General features: G+C 46.2%; 1 protein-coding gene across 1 annotated transcript in view; it reads left to right on the plus strand.

Moving 5' to 3' along the window:
* LOC136580999 (RAS guanyl-releasing protein 4-like) overlaps nt 1-16,079 on the plus strand; it is a 42,290-nt gene extending 26,211 nt beyond the window's left edge. Inside the window, exons 12-16 of the mRNA XM_066581968.1 lie at nt 4,503-4,612; nt 8,046-8,181; nt 11,882-11,918; nt 14,897-15,105; nt 15,223-16,079. Coding sequence (XP_066438065.1) covers nt 4,503-4,612; nt 8,046-8,181; nt 11,882-11,918; nt 14,897-15,105; nt 15,223-15,429 — 699 coding nt within the window. The 3' untranslated portion in view covers nt 15,430-16,079. The remainder of the gene's footprint in view (nt 1-4,502; nt 4,613-8,045; nt 8,182-11,881; nt 11,919-14,896; nt 15,106-15,222) is intronic.
* Nucleotides 16,080-19,130: the final 3,051 nt, after the last annotated feature.

Below are 19,130 nucleotides of genomic sequence, written 5' to 3' on the forward strand. Positions count from 1 at the left end.
CCATGGCCTCGAACTGCCAAAACAGAGATCCAGCACCGAAGTTAGTAGACTTATTTTACATCATTTTGGGCGCGGGGGACGCAAAATGATTTAAAATAGCTTGGAAAACTCTTTTAAGAATTTCTATGCATCAACGTTTGATAGAGAACCACAGATCTGCTCTTATTTATCAGGGGAATCCCCCGTATGTTACAGATGATGCGATATACAGACATTACTCAGATATGTGCACCGAAACGAGTCAGCGGGTTCAATCCTCCGCAGAGCAAGGAGTTTACTGTAAGAACATCCAGAGTGTGAAGTAACGGTGCCAAGTGATGAAGACGTCCCACTGTGGGCTGCAGAGCGGTCGTATCGTAATGGGATGTATCTTCTTACACTTTAGTTTCAGGCGTAGAAAAGAGAAATAATCGGATGTTTTATTTCTTTTAAATAGTGCAGCTATTCATTAGTTACTTTAATGGCTTTTGTGGGGGCGGCTATAGTGGATGCACACGTCCTTCCTGTCTTGTCTATATAGACAGTGCAGCAGGTATGGTAGCACTCCTTGTAGTACGCCGGGAGTGGTGCAATATCAAACTATCACAAACTCCACAAAAACCGAAACTCTTTTTATGTTAAATAAAACCATGAAATAAACCATGGGAGCGATGTACGATAGTGGCCGCTCACAAGGCCCATCCATGATGGCGGCCTCATCCTTCAGAATGCCTAATAAGGGGCAATTGGAAAGTGCCTCATGGGAGTTTTTATCTTCCTGTGTATGAACATAGTAGAGTTAGAGGTTACACTGGATGGACCCGTGTCTTTTTTTTCAACTTTATCAACTATTATTAACCCTTTGCAATCCAATTTTGGATTCAGGGTTTTCCTAGGGGGCTTTCTCTTTCTGCCCTTATACAATGGCGCCATCTGCTGGCTAGAGCCAGTACTGTGCTATAGGACAAACTGGAGAGGCCCCCAACAACAGAGCGGTTAGTAATATACAGTAAGAATACCCTGCTGGACGTCTTCTGACATCGGAGCTGTACAGCCTTCAATCAGAATGTCTTTAGACATCAGACAGTGGATTGGGAAGGGTTAATAATAATAATCTTTCTTTATATGGCACCAACATATTCCGCAGCGCTTACAATACAGCGGGAACAGAGACAAAACCACGGTTACATCTAGTAAGCAATTAATGGAAATAGTAGGGGTTAGGGTCCTGCTCCAACCAGCTTACATACTACAGATAGTGGGGGGATACAGAAGGTAGAGGGGCTGGAGATGTGCACGGTATGGGGGGGTGGAGAGTGAGGGATGCTATACACACAGACAATGGCCAGGCCGTATAGTGGTAAACTCGGTATGACTGCAGGGGGCGGTTGATGGTGGCTAGCAGAGATTGCAGTCTGTGGGTCAGGGAGCACGCTATCAGGCGGAGTACAGAGGGGTTTGGGTTAGGAGATGTGGTATGCCTCCCTGAAGAGGTGGGTTTTTAGAGCACGCCTGAAGTTTAGTGTGTCTGGGATTGCCCAGATAGTTTGGGGTAGCGCATTCCAGAGGACCGGTGCTGCTCTGGAAAAGTCTTGGAGGGGGGAATGAGAGGTTCAAATTAAAAGGGGCACTTAAACTGAATTTGTTAGTGGAGCGGAGAGCCCGGGCTGGGTGATGGATTGAGATGAGGGATACAATATAGGGGGGCGCTGCGCTGTGGATGAGGGATACAATATAGGGGGGCGCTGCGCTGTGGATGAGGGATACAATATAGGGGGCTCTGCGCTGTGGATGAGGGATGCAATGTAGGGGGGCGATATAGGGGGGCGCTGCACTGTGGAGGGCTTTGTGGATGAAGGTGGCGAGTTTAAATTGTATTCTGTATTTAACGGGCAGCCAGTGCAGTGACTGGCACAGGGCAGAGGCGTCCGAGTAGCGGCTGGACAGGAAGATGAGCCTGGCTGCCGCATTCAGGATGGATTGCAGGGGGTAGAGTCTGGTGTAGGGGAGGCCGATCAGCAACGAGTAAGAATAATCGAGCCGGGAGTGGATGAGGGCAACAGTAAGCGTTTTTAGCGTGTCCACAGTGGGAAAAGAGCGGATTCTTGTGATGTTCTTGAGGTGCAGCTGACATGTTCGGGCCAGAGATTGGATGTAGGGGGTGAAGGAGAGATCAGAGTCGAATATGACCCCAAGGCAGGGGAGCGTGCTGGGGAACTATTATTCCACAAGGGTGGTGTGAACCTGTAGAGAACTTGAAGGGAGAGGAGAACCAGCTTGTGGATTAAGGAGTTTTCCAAGCACAAACTGGAAATTCTAAAAAGGCTGAAATCTAGGAGGCACATCTCAGTAGCAGAAACCTGTACTTTTTATCTGCTGCTCTGGACCCTCTTCTTCATCCCCCAGAGGTTTCTTGACCCTCCTCGTACCATGAAAAGATCCAGTTTTGATTGTAGCTACAGCGTGCTCTCTTCATGTCCACACCTTTTCCAAGGACCACTTTTTTTCTTCCATAGTCACGGCAGTTATCGGGTCTTTGCCAGTAAACTCCCCAGCTCAGCATCCTAGAACTCTGTGATTATGACACGGATTGGGATATTGGGACCTTTTATTGCCACCCCAGGGTTTCAGGTTTTGACCCTTTACTATTTGCTGTAATTTCTTCAAGTTAAACAAGTTCTTTACACAATGATCCACGGACACTCATTTCCTGACCACAGCTTCCTGCCGTGTGTGTTAACCATTCTCGCTGCTCACATGTGTCTTGCACTGTAACACGTATGCACATGGCTGTGCAGATAAATGATTGCATGTGCACACCATATAATGCATGATCATTTGTCATATTCTTCATCTTGCAGTAATTCTAAAAGATCTGTTAATTCTCACATTTTAAGAATTCTATAAATCTATCATGTGCCACTTTGTGCATGCTGGAGAAAGGAATTTGCAAGCATCCCCATAAGAGCGACCATGGTCATGAGTCACGGTAATGCCGTGATTGTGCAGCGGATCGTCATGCATGGAGTCCTCCATGTTGGCCACGATCAAGACGTAGCTCTATAAGGTCAGGGTCACCTATGAGCCCTGGTAAAAATCCATTACTTGACCTTGTAATCCCAAGGTTTGTTTCTGTTTTTCCTGTAATACCAGCATTTTACCACGGCTCACAGGGATCGCTCAATCACAGATTACATATTTTATACATGCGTAATACGGACAGCATTACACCCCATACACTTGCCCTGGGGTACTCACGCATGTCTTATTTATGTTCTATAATTGTCCTATTTTGGTCTGTATGAGGGACAAAAATCGGCCATGAAAATCTATGGGAGCGTTAAAAATAGGCAGTAAATATGCGCATTCACACAAGCAGCGCGGAGAAACTCTAGGGCACTCTATGTTGTTTTCACAAACTCAAAAAATAAATGTAGCGAGAACCAAAATACACAGGAAATACCTGCAGTTTTGGTCCGTGTAACTGTTTATACCCGTGTGAGTGAGCCTGCAGTGTGAGTGAGCCCGCAGTGTGAGTGAGCCCGTAGTGTGAGTGAGCCTGCAGTGAGTGAGTCTGTAGTGTGAGTGAGCCTGTAGTGTGAGTGAGCCTGCAGTGTGAGTGAGCCTGCAGTGTGAGTGAGCCCGCAGTGTGAGTGAGTCCGCAGTGTGAGTGAGTCCGCAGTGTGAGTGAGCCCGTAGTGTGAGTGAGCCCGCAGTGTGAGTGAGCCCGTAGTGTGAGTGAGCCCGCAGTGTGAGTGAGCCCGTAGTGTGAGTGAGCCTGCAGTGTGAGTGAGCCTGTAGTGTGAGTGAGCCTGTAGTGTGAGTGAGGCTGCAGTGTGAGTGAGCCTGCAGTGAGTGAGCCTGTAGTGTGAGTGAGCCTGCAGTGTGAGTGAGCCCGCAGTGTGAGTGAGCCCGTAGTGTGAGTGAGCCCGCAGTGTGAGTGAGCCCGCAGTGAGTGAGCCCGTAGTGTGAGTGAGCCCGCAGTGTGAGTGAGCCTGCAGTGTGAGTGAGCCTGCAGTGTGAGTGAGCCCGCAGTGTGAGTGAGCCTGCAGTGTGAGTGAGCCCGTAGTGTGAGTGAGCCCGCAGTGTGAGTGAGCCTGTAGTGTGAGTGAGCCCGCAGTGTGAGTGAGCCCGCAGTGTGAGTGAGCCCGCAGTGTTGAACGAGCAGAACTAGTAGAAGCCGGTTTCAGTTTGAATTGGTTAAAAGTTTGGTTCAGCGTGAACCCAAACCGAGGTTTAGCAAAGCTCTACCTGAAACAGGATTCTACTGGTTGTGTACACTCGCCCCGAGTCCCGAACACTACTGTATACCACAGTCTACAAGCCATAAAAACCCTTATAAGACTCTGCCATGTTACACGGGGCTCTTAGACAAGGTTATACACCAGTTAATGTGAAGGTAACTGAGCTTTTCAAAAGTTCCCTCATCACTCCTCACAGGCGATCAAAAGCTGCTGTTTAAAGTTAGACATAAAGTTACAGTCTGGTTTTGCCCTAAACAACTTCTAACTTTTCCCTTCTAGTCCGTTTTCCAGTTCTATGATCCAGATGAACAAGGCTTTATATCTCGGGAAGACTTTGAAAAAGTGGTTTCCAGCCTGCCCTTCTCTTGTCACATTCTTGAAAAGGATCGGTAAGTTCGGGGAGCTGGTTGAATTAGTTAAGATGTTCTGTCGGGCCTTTCTTATAAATATTAGGGCTTACCTACAAAGACAGGTGTTTCTAAATAAACTATGTGTCCAGCTATGAGCATCAAATGTCTTAGTAGGCGCAGGCTTCTTAATAGATTTTTCCCATCTGGCGGCACTTCCATGGCAGTTTCGGACATAAATTATAGTAAATGTGATGGGACATGGCCCGACCCCCTAAAGCTGAGCCTCTCCCACTGCTTGAAAAAGTGGTGAGGCACGGTGTAAATGCCCTAAACTTCACGGTTTTGGAGCATACATCCAAACTGCAGCTTTCGGACACCATTGTTCTGGTGTCCAGAGCTTTATAAATAGGCTCCATTGTGCCTCCCATTCCCAGGAATAACCCAGCTCTTGTCTATTGTTTTCTTCTGGGAATCGCTCTTTGGTAACTACACCTTCCTCGCTGTCTCACTCTGGCCAGATTATATCCATTAGAAATTACTGTTGCATAGTTTTTTTCCCCAAACTTTGATCATTGTTGGAAGCCAAATATACAGATATGGGGCAGAGGAGAGGTTGCAGCAGCATGTCAGAGGCATTGTGCGCGTCAATGGTGATCATCCAGTATTCGCTTCATATCAAGTAAACCTACAGGAAGTCCAGAGAATAGCAGAATACAGAAGATGGGACATTACACTCCGGACTGGAGCGTCCCTTAAATGATGTGCCCCCTCACATCTCCACTAATCTCTTCATATCTCCATTCAGACTGACAGCATTTGCCAAGATTTCAGTCCTCCAGTCTGCAGCGCCTTGGAACACAATACAAGTAGAGAGATCAAACCATCAGAAACCATCAATGAAAACCAATTACAAAAAGTCTTTATTTTTAAAAACACGTTGATTAAAAGAAAATATTGAAGGGCTACAGAGCCTTTAAAGTAGTTATGAACGTTTGGAGCAATGAATGTATGCGGCCTTCGCCCAACGCGGTCTGACATCTGCAACAGGATGCTTGGAAAGTTACTATCATTTTATTACAAGAAAGTGAGACAAACAGATTGAATTATTCCCTATTTATGATCATACAACATGGAAAACTCCATATAGATAGCAGTAGAGGGGTTATCTGTTTTGGACAACCTGGTAGGACTATAAGCGAATCATAGGGATACCCCAACAATCAGCTGTAGTCCGTTATGAAATAGCAGAAAGGTTTTAGTTTCCCTGCGGCGCCACAAGAAAATGAAGAATGACATGTTTTGCAGTAAATCAATAGACTGTCCATGTAATGCGGAGATGTGTTGGGTCTTCCAGGGTGATAGATGCTCTTTGTGGCCATTCTCTCCTCTGGCTAATAGATAAAGAGTCCAGAACAGGGGACCCCCTTTTTAAAAGGGTGCAGTTTAGAAAACCCAACATTTCCATACAGGTTACTAGAATATTCTGAGTTAAAAGGTGGCATCCAGCTGTAAACTATAGATGGGCTATCCTCAGACCATCCATAGTAGATCGGTGGGGTTTCGCCACCCAAGACCCCCACCGATCAGCTGTTTGCCAGGCCTCACTCAGGAATGGAACTGATTTCTGCAGGAAGAGGACATCTACATGTCCAATGCAATGGGCCGGCTTGGTATTACAGGCACTGAAGTGAATAGGAGCTGTGTGTGTAATGCCAAGCCTGGTAGCTGATGTGTGCAGGAAGCAGACAGTTCTAAGTCTACGGGTGCATTGGCCTGGCCAATAGTGGGACAGTGGGGGACCTCCGCCGGTCTACTATTAATGGCCTAGCCTGAGCATAGTGGAAATGGAACTGTCTGCTTCCTGCACACATCAGCTAAGTGTACGGATGCACTGGCCTAGACAATAGTGGAACAGTGGGGACCTCCACCGGTATTAATGGTCTAGCCTGAGCATAGTCTATCAAAAGTTTACAGCTTGAATCCCCTTTAATAGAGGGGGTCTCCAGTTCAGGATCCTTATCTCAGAAAGGTTACACAGCATTAATCTAATTTTCCTTGTGGGCTGCTGCAGGGAGACTAAACACTCACTAGTAGGATTTCCCACAGATTAAAGCTATTCAGATCCTAGCAGAGTAAAACGTTTAGGATTGCCTTATTGCCAAGGGACCTTTATAACAAGTAGGGACTGTCCCTACAAGTAATGGATCTCTTCAATTCATAACTTCCTAGTAGCATCTTTTGAAAATAGGTAGTTGTAAACCAGGAGGCCTCTGTAAAGACCCATTTAGACGTAAAGAATGTCGAGCAAATAATGTCCCACACTCTGCGCCGCAGTATAACTGGCTCACTCACAGAACGGCCAGCAGGGGGATCGGGGAGGCTGCAGGAGATTTCTATCCTCACCCTCCCCCGTCCCTCTCTAACTTAAAGGGGTTGTCCCGCGCCGAAACGGGTTTTTTTTTTTTCAACCCCCGCCCCGGTCGGCGCGAGACAACCCCGATGCAGGGAGGTAAAGGAAGTTTACCGGAGCGCTTACCTTAATCCCCGCGCTCCGGTGACTTCAATACTTACCGCTGAAGATGGCCGCCGGGATCCTCTGTCTTCGTGGACCGCAGCTCTTCTGTGCGGTCCATTGCCGATTCCAGCCTCCTGATTGGCTGGAATCGGCACGTGACGGGGCGGAGCTACACGGAGCCTGCATTCTGCACGAGCGGCCCCATAGAAGACTGCAGAAGACCCGGACTGCGCAAGCGCGGCTAATTTGGCCATCGGAGGGCGAAAATTAGTCGGCACCATGGAGACGAGGACGCTAGCAACGGAGCAGGTAAGTATAAAACTTTTTATAACTTCTGTATGGCTCATAATTAATGCACAATGTACATTACAAAGTGCATGTATATGGCCATACAGAAGTGTATAGACCCACTTGCTGCCGCGGGACAACCCCTTTAACATAGCGGCTGTTCAGTACTGAACAGCTGTTATTTACACTGAACGATCACAGTTAGGCTCATCGTCCATTGTTTATGCAGCATGAACGATGAATGATCAGCTGGCTGTTCAGTGTAAATTGCAGCTGTTCAGTGCTGAACAGCCGCTATGTTAAGTCAATGAAGAGGGACGGGGAGGGTGAGGAATGAAATCTCCTGCAGCCTCCCCGCTGTGAGCCAGCGATACTAGCTCCCTGCAGCTGCACGGGAGCTAGTATTGCGGGGACAAGTGTCGGGCATCGTTTGCCTGGCATTCGTCCCGTCTAAATGGGCCTTTAAACAACAAAGACAATCTGGAAATCAATCCAAATGACTGCAGGTGCTGCAATTTGATGCTCATGTTACAACCAAGTGTTTAAAAAGCCCATGTGAAACAAGCCTTAAGGCCCATTCAGCCAGAGTGATAAAATCATGTCAATTGGTGTAAGTGCATTGAATAAAGATATGTGATGGTGAAATACAGGATTGTATTCTATTCATAGGGAAGGACCAGCCAACCATCAGGAAATCACTTCATATTTCATGAAGGCCAGTCAAGTGTGCTCCCGCCTAGGACTTCCTTTTTTGCAAAGTTTGGTGGAAATACGTCTGAAGGAAACCCCGCTCTGTGCCAACTGTGTAAGAAACCTTTCCTTCATGTTTATTATACACACGTTCCTTTAATCTCTAAGAAACACTGGAGAACTTGAGGTATTAAAACGCTAAATGGTGCTGCCTATCCTTTATAGTGCTTCATTATCCTGCTTATTACAATGTAATCAGCCATATCTGGTTATTGCAGAGGACACCTTGATGTTAGTGTTCTCCACCCCACCTTCGTTATATGCGATAACCCCCATGAGATCTTCTCTCTCATGCTCTGCTATGTGACATAAGCTCTTCCATGAGGAGGGTTTTCCCACAAACTCCTCAGGAAAGGTGATCAACTTAAATTGCTAATGCCCCATTTACACGGGCCAACTGTCGGCTAAACGAGTGCATGAGCGGGTGACGTCCCCGCTAGTTGTTCGCGCTCCTGCAGAATGCTTAGACAGGCAGATCAGCGCTTCCCGTATTCTGTAAAACACTGAGCGGGGAGCGTTTAGATGCAGCAAGAAGCGAGTGAACCGCCCATGATTTGTATGCTGGTTGAGGGCTTCTTCAGACGAGCGCATGCGCAGATACTCGCTGCTACGGACCGTATTTGCGCACAAACCAGTCAAGTCTTTTCTTTATTTTTATTTTATGGTTTGAGCTTTGCACTGAAACATAAGGCTGGACTTATCTTAACTCCCACATATAAAACCGACTGCAAGAAAGATGGGGCAAGAAACACGCCCATGAAAATTAAGCCATTGAAATTACTGGCTTGGCTTCGTCACATTTTGCGCGATTCTCACACCTGCAAACTGTTCAGAACAGACGGGCCTCCGTTTAAGCCCTGAAACCGAGCGACAAAATCAAAAGGAAACAAATAGCGCACAAAGGCTCTGCGATTAGACGTAATGATTATCGCGTATTGTCGTTAGTTTGAACACATTTTGCATGGCGATCGTTACGTGTAAGTGGGCCATATGTGCCCCATCAATCATTGGTCACGAGTACCCAAAGCTCTCTACGTCTGCATACTAGTGAGCCCGCAGTAAGGAGGAGCCGTATGCCCACTGCACATGTGCTCTTAAAAATAGTTTAGCATACATACTTTGTATATCGCCCATGTGGAGGTAGCCTAACTCAGAGTTAGGACTACACAGAGCACTAGCCAGTGATCATGCTTCTGGAATCTGCTCCCATCATGCACCTGGAATTGCTGGTTGTACTTGTCCTTCCCTTTAACTACAGCAAGAATTATGAATTTGAAGCGCGCTTTTCCCTTGCATATAAAGGCCTGTCTGGGCAAACGCCCAACGTCATCGGGGGCAGGAAGTGACACGGCTGTGGTTTAGCTTCTACTGAAGTGACTGCACAGATCAGAGGCCGACAGACACTTCCATCGCCTCTTGTGACACTTCAGGGTATCGTCACACACAGAAGACTTGTTCCAGAAATGTCGCCGACTGAACATCAAGTCCGTCATTGGCAACAAGCACAGGGATTTATGCATAATGTCTGCACCAAATATGTGCCACGTGAAGAAACGCCAAGGTTTTTGAAAAGAGTTTTTTTTTCTGCAAAATGCCACTGCAGGGTTTTTTTAATCAAATATCTAGAAGTGGAGCCAATAAGAGAGAGAAGTGTAGAAATCCTTCCTTTAGATTTCCCATTCCTTTTGGATCCACCTCGGGCTTTGGCTCAAAAACCTGCATCAAAAACTGCAGTGGTGTTTTTAAAAAAATAGAAATAAGGGAGATGTTTCCGAGAGGAGCGTGCATGGCCATATAAGTCTCCTCACTCACTGTCTAGGCGCTCTCCCCAAGGATAAAAGATAGCGTTCCTGAATTCCAAAGATGGGGAATGTGATACCACCGTCAGTGACATAATATTGGAACATTCTTATAGAGAGGTCTCCATTCTAGCTTATGACGGGGGTCAGTGATTCGGCAGTCAATAACTGTAGCATCTAGACTTCCCCTGTTACTTTACATGGGCCCACAGAACGTGATTATATGGTGCCAATGGTCTGTCAGGGCAGCAGGGGGCCCAATAAATGCCCCAGTGTCTTCCATGTGCACATGCTGTGCCTAATAGTCAATTATACACTGCAGTATAGAATTATTGCAGTATATCACAGTATATCAGTGACCGAAATGGATCTAAATAAAGCTGGGAGCTTGGGCAGAAAAGTCACAAATTACATAAATGTAAGGTTATGCCCTTGAGCAGAGGAAATACATGTCACCATTATATGCTAAATGGGAAACCACTGGGAAACACCGACATTGGAAACGACTGGGGGATTTTAGTTAACTGTAAACTTAACTGGAGCAACCAGTGTCAGGCAGCTGCTGCCAAGGCAAGTAGGATCATGGGGGGCATCAGTAGAGGTCTAGGAGCGCATGATGAGAACATTGTTCTTCCTCTTTACAAGCCACTGGTCAGACCACATATGGGATATTGTGGAAAGTTTGGGCTAAGAGTACTCAATAAGGACATATTAGACCTTGAGCAACAGCCAACTAAAGTAATAAAAGATATGGGCGGACTACAATATCCAGAGAGATTAGCAAAACTGGGGCTATTTAGTTTAGAAAACAGACGACTGAGGAGCGACGTAATAACTATGTATAATATATCAGGGGACAATACAAGGATCTCTGCCACCATCTATTATACCCAGGACTGTGACTGTAACAAGGGGGCGCCCTCTATGTCTGAAGGAGAGAAGGTTTCTACACCAACACAGAAGGGGGTTCTTTAGGCCTCCTTCCCACGAACGGATTTCCGCCGCGTAATTCGCGGCGAAAATCCGCTGCGTTGCACGCAGCTATTAGGTTCTATTGAACCTAATAGCTCCATGCTCACGATGCGTAATTCCACCGCGGAATTACGCACCGCGATTTCTCCCGTCCTCACCCGCAGCATGCTCTATTTTCTGCGGGTGAGGACGGGCTGTACGCACTGACGGCTTCCATTGCAGTCAATGGAAGCCGTCCATTCACGCTATCTCCCGCTGTAACCAGCGGGAGATAGCGTGAAAAAACGCTTTCCCGCCCACCGCCGAGCGTCATATGACGCCAAATGACGCGGTCCGGCCGCGTCACGTGACACGGCTGGTGACGCGAGAGTGGTGGGCGGTGATGAGCGGTGACGAGCGGTGACGCGGCGGTGGTGGGCGGGGAAGCGATTTCACGCTATCTCCCGCAGGTAAGTATAGGGGCTCTGGGGGGCGCCGTGACGGGCTTCACAGCGGAATATTACGCTGCGGAGCCCGTCACGCTCGTGGGAAGGAGGCCTTAATGTAAGAGCAGCGAGAATCTCTGCCTGAGGACTTGGTGATGGGGAACTCGATAAAAGGAGTACAAGAGGGGCCTCGACATCTTTCTTGAGTGTAATATTATATGTTGTAGTCACAGATTACTTCAGAAGGGTTGGTGGTCGGGGGATTATTCTACCTGCCAGATTGGAGTCAGGAATGAATTTCTTTTCCCCTAAGATGAGGAAAATTGGCCTCTACCTAATTGGGTTTTTTTCCTTCCTCTGGATCAACATGGGGGAGGGGAGGGGGTGTAATAGGCTGACCTGGATGGACATATATCTATTTTCAGCCTTACACATTATGTTACTTTGTTAGATCGCAAAATCAAGTCCAATAATGGGACTAATAGGTCAGCTGACACTTGGTAATGTTGCGGTTTTGTATTGCACAGTTTCTATTATTCATCTGTTTTTGCGTTTTCAGATTTGGAGTGTGGCCAAGCAAGGTTACGTGTCTGCAGGTAAATGTGTTATAATCACACAGTGCAAAGTTGGGAAGAGAGGTTAGAAAAATCCACGCTCTTACGCATGACCTGCCATTCAGATGACTGAACAGTCAACATCCTCAGCATTGTAGATGGCCTAAGGCACCTTCCAAAAGCCGAAGACCGGCCAATAGTCATTAACAGTCTACCTGATAGCTGGCCAAAATTGTTGAATTCCTTTATTGCAGTCCATGTCTAGTGAAAGCCCCCTGCGCCCATCATTCATTTTTTTAATAGGTTCAAAATTCTGTGCTGAATGTCATAATTATATTTATATACATAATTTGTTATGAAGCTGCAAGTCCATTGTCATCCTTCATAGCCATAGTTACATGATTACATTCTGGCTGCCTGTGGTGACCACTAGGGGGAGCTCCCATAAATCCATCTTTTGCAATCTCCTAAATGCTCTCTAGTGACTGCTAAATGCAGCAAGAATTTCATAATTTTATCATTTAACCTGATGGCTGTGTAAAAGGAAACAGAACATTTGAAACTCTATATTACAAAAATTCAGCTTCAAGCTTTCAAGCATCAAGATGTATATCTAAAAAAATAATTGCTAGCGAATATAGTACATTAATGACCCTGCTCAAACAGTCCAGATCCACAGCAGTCAGAGGGCACTGGTGCATCTAGTCTCCACCGGAAGTATGGGTGGAGACATGGGTTGGCTGGCCACAGTGACAGGAAATGCCTACGTAACTCCCACCCCCCCTTCCCCAGGTGGGCTATATAGGGTTAGGTTTAGTCTAAGGGTTAGTCTTAGGGTTATTCCACACTTACAGCTGCAAACTCTGCTGTGCTGGTCGCCGTTTCTGGCGAGGATGCAGCAGGAGCAGCGCCACTAAGAGCAGCGTTTACGATGTGGATGCCAGCTTACACCCGACAGGGTACGTAGAGACACAGATCGGCCCCGCATAAGTTGCTGGTGGCAGAAGACAGTGGCTCACATGGTAATACAGAGAGCGGGGGCAGCTGCAGCAGTGTGGCCGCACACAAGCAGATAAGGCAGCGTTGATGCGAGGTCACCGGGGAGACTGACAGCGGGAACCGGACAGCAGCAGAGCAGGGAGGGGAGAAGGCAGAGTGCCAGGGACAGCGCCTGAGATATTGCAGTGCTGAGAGAAGACCGTCTGGAAGAATCACAACGTGGGTCGGACAGCGCCGGAGAGGGGAGGCGATACGTCCAAGCGGGAAAAATGACCTGGGTGTCGGGTACAGACAAAGATGGAACACACTGACATCCTTGCATCTGGATAGAAATGTGAGGTACTCAAATTACCAGCTGTAGGAGCTCCATATTACTCCACCAGGACAAACCCTTGTCTCCACCCATGGTTATGGTGGAGACAAGATGCACCAGTACCCAGTTAGAGCTCATTCAGATGGGTGCATATCCCATTCGTGTGTTGTCCATGTTTTTCATGGACAGCACCCAGACCTATTAAAGCCAATTAGGCCATTCACATGAGCAAGCCCTTTTCTGGTCCATATTACAAACAAGAGTAGGACATACAAGGTCTGCTACTCGGACAGCACATGCATGCGAGTCTGTGAGTCTGCTGCGAGTTACACCCACAAATTCACGCAAGGCGCTTTATTCATATACTCATAAACAATAAAAAGGATAAACATAAAATCAGTTAAACATGTGGCACAGCAAACACCTCACCCCATCACAGATTTTGTTAGCTTCTTCTGGGTCATAAAAACAGTGCAGCAATTTGTACCAAGGAGCAGCTTGTTCTCAAGTATTTTATACATTTATCAATAGGATAACCAAACTCAAGATGTAGTTGTCACATATGAGCGCGATGCTTGGCTGGGACTCTTACCTGGTAAGACAGGGATTTGGAACCTGTTGTCGCCTGCAAGTCCATCATCCATCCTTTAAAGAGCTTGTTTCATACAAGGATCTTACCCTATTATCTGACCACTGGGATCCCCACCAATCACAAGAACAGGAGGGTCTTCAGTGTCTCCAAATGAAAGAAGTGGTAGTTACACACGCGATACTTCGTTCATCTCTATTCGGACAGCTGGAGATAAGAGTGCAAGCACTCAGCTGTCTCTGGTAGTCCCATTGAAATCAATGGAGCAGTCGTAGGTATATGTAACCACCACTTCCTTTGTTTGGGGCCACAAAGCACCTTGTTTTTATGATTGGTGGGAGTCCCAGCAGTTAGACTATAACCAATTGGATACTGTGGATGGTTTTAGAACATTTCATCCAATTTTTTTCGTCTAATCCATAGATTTTGTCCATTGCTTTCCTCGTCCACTAGAACATTTCGTCCAATTGCTTTCCTTGTCCAGTAATACATTTGATATTTCGCCATTGATGCTTTATGCCATACTTAAAAAGAGACGCAGGTTCTCCTCTCAAACATATGGTCCATATGAAATCACTGTCCGAAGGATGACTTCGAACGTTGCCACCTCTTAAACTAATACTGTAGCAAAAAAGTTGTAAATTCAAACATTTTTAACTGATCACATGACAGTGACATCATCACAGGTCCAGTAGTGCAAGTGCTGAAGGACCTGTGATAAAAACAATGTCAGAATCTGCAGAGTTATTCTAGGTAAGATTGACATGTTAGATTTCTAACATTTGGCCTGGTCACTAAGGGGTTAAAGAAAGTGCTCAGAATCACTTTTACGTTTCCAGTACTAAGTGGATAAACTCTAGGTTGAACATAGTGACATATAGGACAAATTGAAATGTGACGAATTTTCCGCCCCGATAAGATGTTCCTTGGACAAACTTATGAAAGGACAAGAAATCTTGGAGCACCTGCCCTCAAACCCTGTAGATAGGTTCTTCTTTGGGTCAACCCCCGCATAAATGGGATCTTCTTAACAGAAATGAATTTATTAAAGGCCTCCTACTTAATATTTGAATTCTGAGATCTTGGCTTCTTACGTTGCTTGCATTTGGTCTTCGTTAGGACTGCACAATGATGTCATGGAGGACTGGTCTACTAAGCAGAAAGGCACAGAGAGAAAAGGTCAATGTCAAAAAGCTCATCAGCCAGATGGACGACTCCAGGGCTCTAGGGGGCCCATTCCAGCAGACCCTTCTCATATGAAATCTCACTGTGCTGATGACTTCAAGAAATCTGAAACTTTACTGAAGAAGCTAAAAGAGACAGAAGAGGTAAGGACATAGTATAGAAAAGCACAGAGAAGTGTATTTATGTGCCCCCGCTTACCGCAGTCTTCTCTTCTGCCTTTATATGCATATATCTTACCTCTCAGTGGTATTTGGTTGCAGGAGAACCACCGCCTATTGCTGGAGAACACCGGACTACATTGTACCAACTCACAGCTGGCAGCAGAGAACGCCAATTTACTCAACCAATTAAGTGCATTACAAAACAAGGTGCAAGTACTGAGTAAGGACTCCAAGATGAAACCAGCTCTCACTCAAATCCTGGAGACCCTGAAGGCATTAAACATACAAAGCAACACAAACCCATGACTAACACTAGAGCATGGCCCGAACCCATGTTGTAAAATACTTTTTATGGACACAACTACGTTTTTACTTGTACAATGGGATATCTCCTACACTTCGCCCAATGTTGGATGGCAGAAATAAATCATACTGAAATAATCGGAAAGTTTTTACAGGCTGTACAAAACTCTGTTACAAATACCCTTCCCAGAGCCAATAGAGGGAGGGACTGTTCAGGAGTCCTGATCTATTAGCACAGTGGACAGCGGTTTTCTTTGGCGGACCCGTCGTGTCGGACAGCCTATTGATTTCTATACGAACTGTGTAATACATTATTTCACCTGTGGTGGCACTGTGAGGAAATTAAACACTTGCTGCCAAATTACCCCCCAGATTACAGTTGATTGCTTGGGATTATTTTTAGTGGACTCTTCGAACACTGTCCAAAGCTCGAAAATTACATTTAGAAGTTAAAAGGTGGCGTCTACTTTAACCCCTAAAGAGAATCAGTAAGTGAATGAGCAGGTTCACCGTTCTCTATTATAAAGTATACATACTGAAGAAGGGAGAAGGAATGGTGCAATATATTATTCTAGTGTTATCATATGTGGGGAAAAGTTAATATGGGATTTAAATGGTTAAAAAGTACTATATAAAAATGTTTTCCCAAATCTGTGTTGTGTTCTATGCATTCTGTTCAGAGAGGTAAATGGTACAATTTTGGCTTTTAAAAAGGAGGCTCTACAAAAATAAAAACCCTCCAGTTTCAGGAAAAAAATTCTGCCCTGGACCAGAGGGGTTAAGGAGTATATTAGGGCCCTTTACACTGAATGATTATAGTTAAAAACCACATTGGATGAGTGATCACGGCCAACGATGGAACAAACCATAATTTGTTTGCTCATCTTTCAGCTTACGCAGGCATAAAAATCATAGTTCAGTTTTTGAAGTAGTTACGTGTAAAGAGCGGCCGTTCAGTCGTCCCCATTCTGCGCCACAGTCCCCTGAAAGACCAGCGATCGAGTGAATAACAAGTATGTAATGATTATTTGCGCATGTATTGTGATGCCATTTTAAAGCAAACGACCGCCATTGTTCACTCGCTCGGTGTACGAGGACCCTTAGGTTTTCTTCTCTGCCGTCCATTCGATTCGCTGATTCCGGGTCCTGTTTTTTGGTGTACAATGTGGCCAAGGAAGTCTTCGAATTACCTATGCACTATACCTGCTCTGATTGGCCAGGCTTGCTCAACATGATCAGCACTGGCCAGGGAGCAATTACCGTACTGTGTGTATTAGCTAGATAGAAAACTGCAGTGGCCATCTCTTGGACGGCCAGAAACAGACTGGAATGGTCCAATGGCAGGGAAGAACAAGTGCGGGTAATGTTTCCCCTGCTCCTTCCGGTGGGGCAGACTTCTGTTCTAGAACTGGAGGGTCACTTTAACAGTGTCTATACGGTCAGCAAGACCACATCTAGCTGTATATATGATTCATTCAGTGTAGAAGTGGACCGGTCTTATAGCTACCAGGAAATCACTGACAACCGATGGTGACAGATCGGTTTCTGGTTTCCTCTTTTAAAGTGTTTATAGACCCATCAAACACACAGCCCATTCGAAGTAGTTGTCCCATCAGGAGGGGAGATACAAGTAAGGCAGGTGCCCTAAAAAGCAGCTCCCAGTATGGAAGACTTGACATGGGCACGAAGATCCTCCATTATCAGCAGATGTAGATGGAGTACTTATCAGGAACGTGTGAGCGGGGTGGATGCACACTTCAGGCCAAGATAAACTTGCGTGCTTTTTGTGTATTTTTTCTTCCTTAATTGAAGTTGCCAGCAGGTTTCTTCCCAACAGGCGGTTATTGATCAGAGGGGTTTGCTTTGTTTGCCTCTTTTTTTCATGTATAGACGTTTATTCAAAAGTTGGAGAGAAAGGGGAAAACCAAACATACGAAGAGCACGCCCCAAATTTTGAGTCTCCATGGCCAAAAAAGAAACTCACTAGCTATTGTGCATTTCATAATTCCCTATTGAGCTGAAGAGAACATCTACTCAGCACTTTTTTTTTTGTTTGCAGCAAAAGAGTGACAAAACGTCTGCAGCAAAAATGCAGTGATTTTACAAAAAAAAAAAACACGTTTTCTTCAAGCATTAGAACAGTTTTTTTATATGAAAAAAAGCCATAAAAACTGAACAGAAAAAAAGTTATGTAAAAAGTAATTAGAACAAGTGTATGGCAGCCGCACTGAGGAACATTCCTTCATAAACACCTACATCAGAGGTCTCGTTATTAGGGCCATACTAAAAGCCTTTAACGAGACCCCTTATGATGTGTTTATGAAGGAATGTTCCCGAGTGCGGCCTGCGATACACTTGTTCTGCTTATGGTATTTGGGTCCTTTGTGGGCCCCGGACTCTGATGACGAGCGACGCCCCGACGCCTTCCCTGTAAAGCACTCTAGGGGGCGCACTGCTGGAATCTCTTTTTGCTGTTGTAATGTAAATGATAATTGTGGCGACACTGAAGTGGATTGTTCTTACATAAAGCAATCTGATCCAGGGCTTCAGCCTAGGATAAGGCCCATCTAGTGGAGGTGGCCATGTGCTTTACATTCTGCTGCGGCACTTCTACAAGGCTGTTTGCACGGACCCTGTACAGCGACACGCCCCCTACAGGTATGTACGAGACGTGTAGAGACTGTGTACTGCGGTGCCTCAAGGACACACCGGGAACTATCCAAGATGGAACGGCTCTCTGAAATAACATCACGCCATGTGGAGGTTATACACACGAGATACAGGATGTAAGAGAATACTTCAGGGCGCCTCCGTATAAGTCCGAAATATGCGGTATTACAGTCATGTAAATGCAGTACTACAACCCCCCCCCCCCCATAAAGCGCTTCTGCCCTTATCCGTTAAGCGGTATCTGATCGGGGTTCAGCAGGGTTTGAGCCGTTTATCTGCATCTTGTACTTTTTAATTTCCTCACTCATTCCAAAATACTTAGAAGGGTTTTCTGAGATGAAACCATCGCTGACTTCACCTTACAACAAGTCATCAACATCAGGCTGGTGAAGAGCCAACTCTGGGCACCTCCAGCGATCAGCTTTCTGAAAGGACTGGATTGCTGGAGCTGCTGCCTCCTCATTGTATACCAGCGATGTACATTGCCCGCTAGTGTAGCTCAATCCCACTCACTTAACCCCTTGAGTGGCAGGTTTTTATTACCGTGTCGGGCCTCAGAGGGCAGGTTTTTTAAATGAGTCAAAACTGCAATTTTAATATTTACTAACCCCTTGAGTGGCACTCCCGGAAAATCTCCTGGGCTTTCTGCACTGACCATGCAGTTAACCCCTTCCCTCCATATCACGTAAGGGTACGTCACGGGAGCGGGGTACTTCCCACAAAATGACGTACCCTTACATCATAGGGATATCGCGAGATCATGACAGATCTCGTGCCATCTGGCAGCGGGAGTCGGGGGGGAGGGGGGCGGCGTCAGAGATGTGCCCCACGATGTTAGATCACGGCAGAGAAAGGGTTCAAAGAGGGAGGGCGCTCCCTCTGTGCTCTGTGACTTCAGCCGGCTCTCGCAATGTTATCGCAGAATTCTATGAATGGACAGAGGGCTGCCTGTGATTGGCTGAGCGCTCAGCCAATGAGACATAGCCCTTTCAGCAGGCAGGGATTTTAAATCCCCCCCTACTGAAAGAACATAA

Source organism: Eleutherodactylus coqui, chromosome 10 (genome assembly GCF_035609145.1).
Source record: "Eleutherodactylus coqui strain aEleCoq1 chromosome 10, aEleCoq1.hap1, whole genome shotgun sequence".
In the NCBI taxonomy this organism is placed as follows: Eukaryota; Metazoa; Chordata; class Amphibia; order Anura; family Eleutherodactylidae; genus Eleutherodactylus; species Eleutherodactylus coqui.